The sequence below is a fragment of the Plasmodium reichenowi genome (assembly GCF_001601855.1).
Source record: "Plasmodium reichenowi strain SY57 chromosome Unknown, whole genome shotgun sequence".
Taxonomy (NCBI): domain Eukaryota; phylum Apicomplexa; class Aconoidasida; order Haemosporida; family Plasmodiidae; genus Plasmodium; species Plasmodium reichenowi.
In genome coordinates this window covers 1-2,439 of record NW_017962472.1, presented here as the reverse complement: position 1 = coordinate 2,439, position 2,439 = coordinate 1, and the positions used below count along the sequence as shown (strand labels likewise).

General features: G+C 22.6%; 1 protein-coding gene across 1 annotated transcript; it reads right to left on the bottom strand.

Moving 5' to 3' along the window:
- Positions 1-1,122: 1,122 nt before the first annotated feature.
- On the bottom strand, positions 1,123-2,243 carry PRSY57_0025800 (rifin; the record flags this gene model as incomplete). The annotated part of the gene is made up of 2 exons (XM_020114316.1): positions 1,123-2,031; positions 2,190-2,243. The coding sequence occupies 2 exons, from the start codon at positions 2,241-2,243 to the stop codon at positions 1,123-1,125; spliced, it is 963 nt and encodes a 320-aa protein (XP_019969681.1).
- Positions 2,244-2,439: the final 196 nt, after the last annotated feature.

Here is a 2,439-nt window from a genome sequence, read left to right as displayed (position 1 = left end):
AAAAAAAATTAATGAAATGAGTAATTATATATACTATTACACAATATATTGTATTGTTTTATGTAGTGTTTCATCTTGTACAAATATATTCTATTTATAATAATAATAATAATTATTATAAATATATATTTCTTAAAATAGTAATAATATTTTACAATTTATCATACATTAATTGTATTATTACTTGTTGTAACAAAATAATTAATTATTACATATTTTAATAATTATATATTAAATAAGTAACACGATGTTATACATATTACGAAAAAAAACAGAGTTATTTATTTTTATTTTATACGTAATTAGAAACGTTAAAAAAAAAATTTCTTAATTATTCTTAAAATGAAGTTATTTCCTATATTTATGATCATAGTACGTAGGAGTACCAAAAAAAAAGGAAAAAAAAAAGCAAAATTAATAACTAGAACAAAATGAAAAAGTAAGAATGAACCAAAAACAACGAAAAAACAGAAAATTAAAATATTGTTATAATATTATGAACCTTATACGTATATATTTAATTTTTATTTTAGAAAAAAACACTTTTTAACGATATGTTAAAAAAATAACCGATGTATAAATTTCATAAATAAATAGATACAATGATTCTATTAAAATTGAATTCGAAATACTTGATAGATAATCGCGAACAATTACATAATATAATATAATATAATATAATATAATATAATATAATATAATATAATATAATATAATATAATATAATATAATATGTTATATTTTTTATTTGTTTGATTATATATATTCGACTATATAACAAACGATATAACTATTTTAATAAATATATGTTATATTATGTTCGTAGAATATTTCATATAATTATATGTAGTATATATATATATATATATATATATATATATATATATATATATAAGAAGTAATTAAAATAAATTAACAAATATTTTATTTATTTGAGTAAAAAGGTCTGTAAAAAAAGTTATAATAATGAATGATTAACTATCACTACAACTAATAAATAAATAAGATGGTAACAAAAAAAATTATTTATAAAAATGTAATAAATATAAAAAAAAAAAAAATTTACGTTAAATTAAACGCAATGCATACACAAACAATCTATCAAGAATATCAGACATATATCTATTCTTTTAATAATTTTGTGTATTGAGCTTTTTTATTCATTTTCTTTTTTCGTCGATAACGTAAAAATAAATAAATTATTATCATAACTAAAACAATAATCAATATGACAAGGACGGAGTAGCCAATAGCACTGTATAAATGTGAACTTTCAACTGCTGTTTCAGTTCCAGTAAACTCAGTAGTTACTTTAGTAGCTTCTTTCACAGCTTCTTCAACAAGCATTTTTGCACCTTTTACTACATTTAGTGTACCTTCATCTCTTGGCATACTTTTGTAAAAGTAAGGTCTCGAATATACGTCACATGTTGAGAGTGGCTTGCACAATAATTCATATTGTTGTTTGACACCATCAACAATTATAGCCGCATCAAAGTAGTTTTCTGTAGTAACGGCATCTGCCAATGAACTACCCCATAATTCCTCTATACCGAATGTTTCTTTTAACTTTTCAATTAGTGCATTCACACCTGCAGCATCACCAGCGGCTTTAGCGTCCGCAGCAACCTTAGCTATAGCCGCAGCAGTAGCAGACATTTCCCAGCCATAGGTACCCAATCCCCCGAATAATCCAACACTTGCAGCAACACCTCCTAGCCCACATCCACACCTAAGACAACCTTTTTCTATTTTCTCTTCTAATGATTTTTCCCTTTTATCTTTATCAATAATGTTTTGTATATTTTTGTCACGTTCTTCTTTACGTTTTTGGCGTTTATCTTTCACACGTTCTTTGTATTCTTCAAAACGTTGTGAAGTTTGTCTATCAAAATTTTCTTTCACTGATTTGATATCCGCATCATTATCATAAATTGACGATTGTGTGTCACCTTCGCTTATTACTCGTGATATAGTAGTTGCTGTATGATGTGTTGTTATGATGGATGGATTTTTTTGAGGGGAACTTACCTATAAAAAATGGTGACATATATATGCGATGTTTAGTTGTAGTTTATGATTTTATATATTTATAATAAATATGGATATTGTATATTTGTATAAATAATAAAACTTTACATATATATATATATTTAAAAATATTTGATTCGTACTTGATATAATGTTACCAATATATTTAATAGAATGAAAAATAATAATATTTTAGAGTACTTCAGTTTCATATTTAATGTGATACTTAAATTATTTTATGATTAAAAATATAACTAAAAAAATTCATATATAAAATACTTAATTTTATTTTATTAAAATCATTACATATATTTAATATATTATTATACGCTTGTATTATAATACACAATTATTTTTCCCATTATGTAAATATATTTTTTTAGTGCAACCATATTTTTGCATTTATTG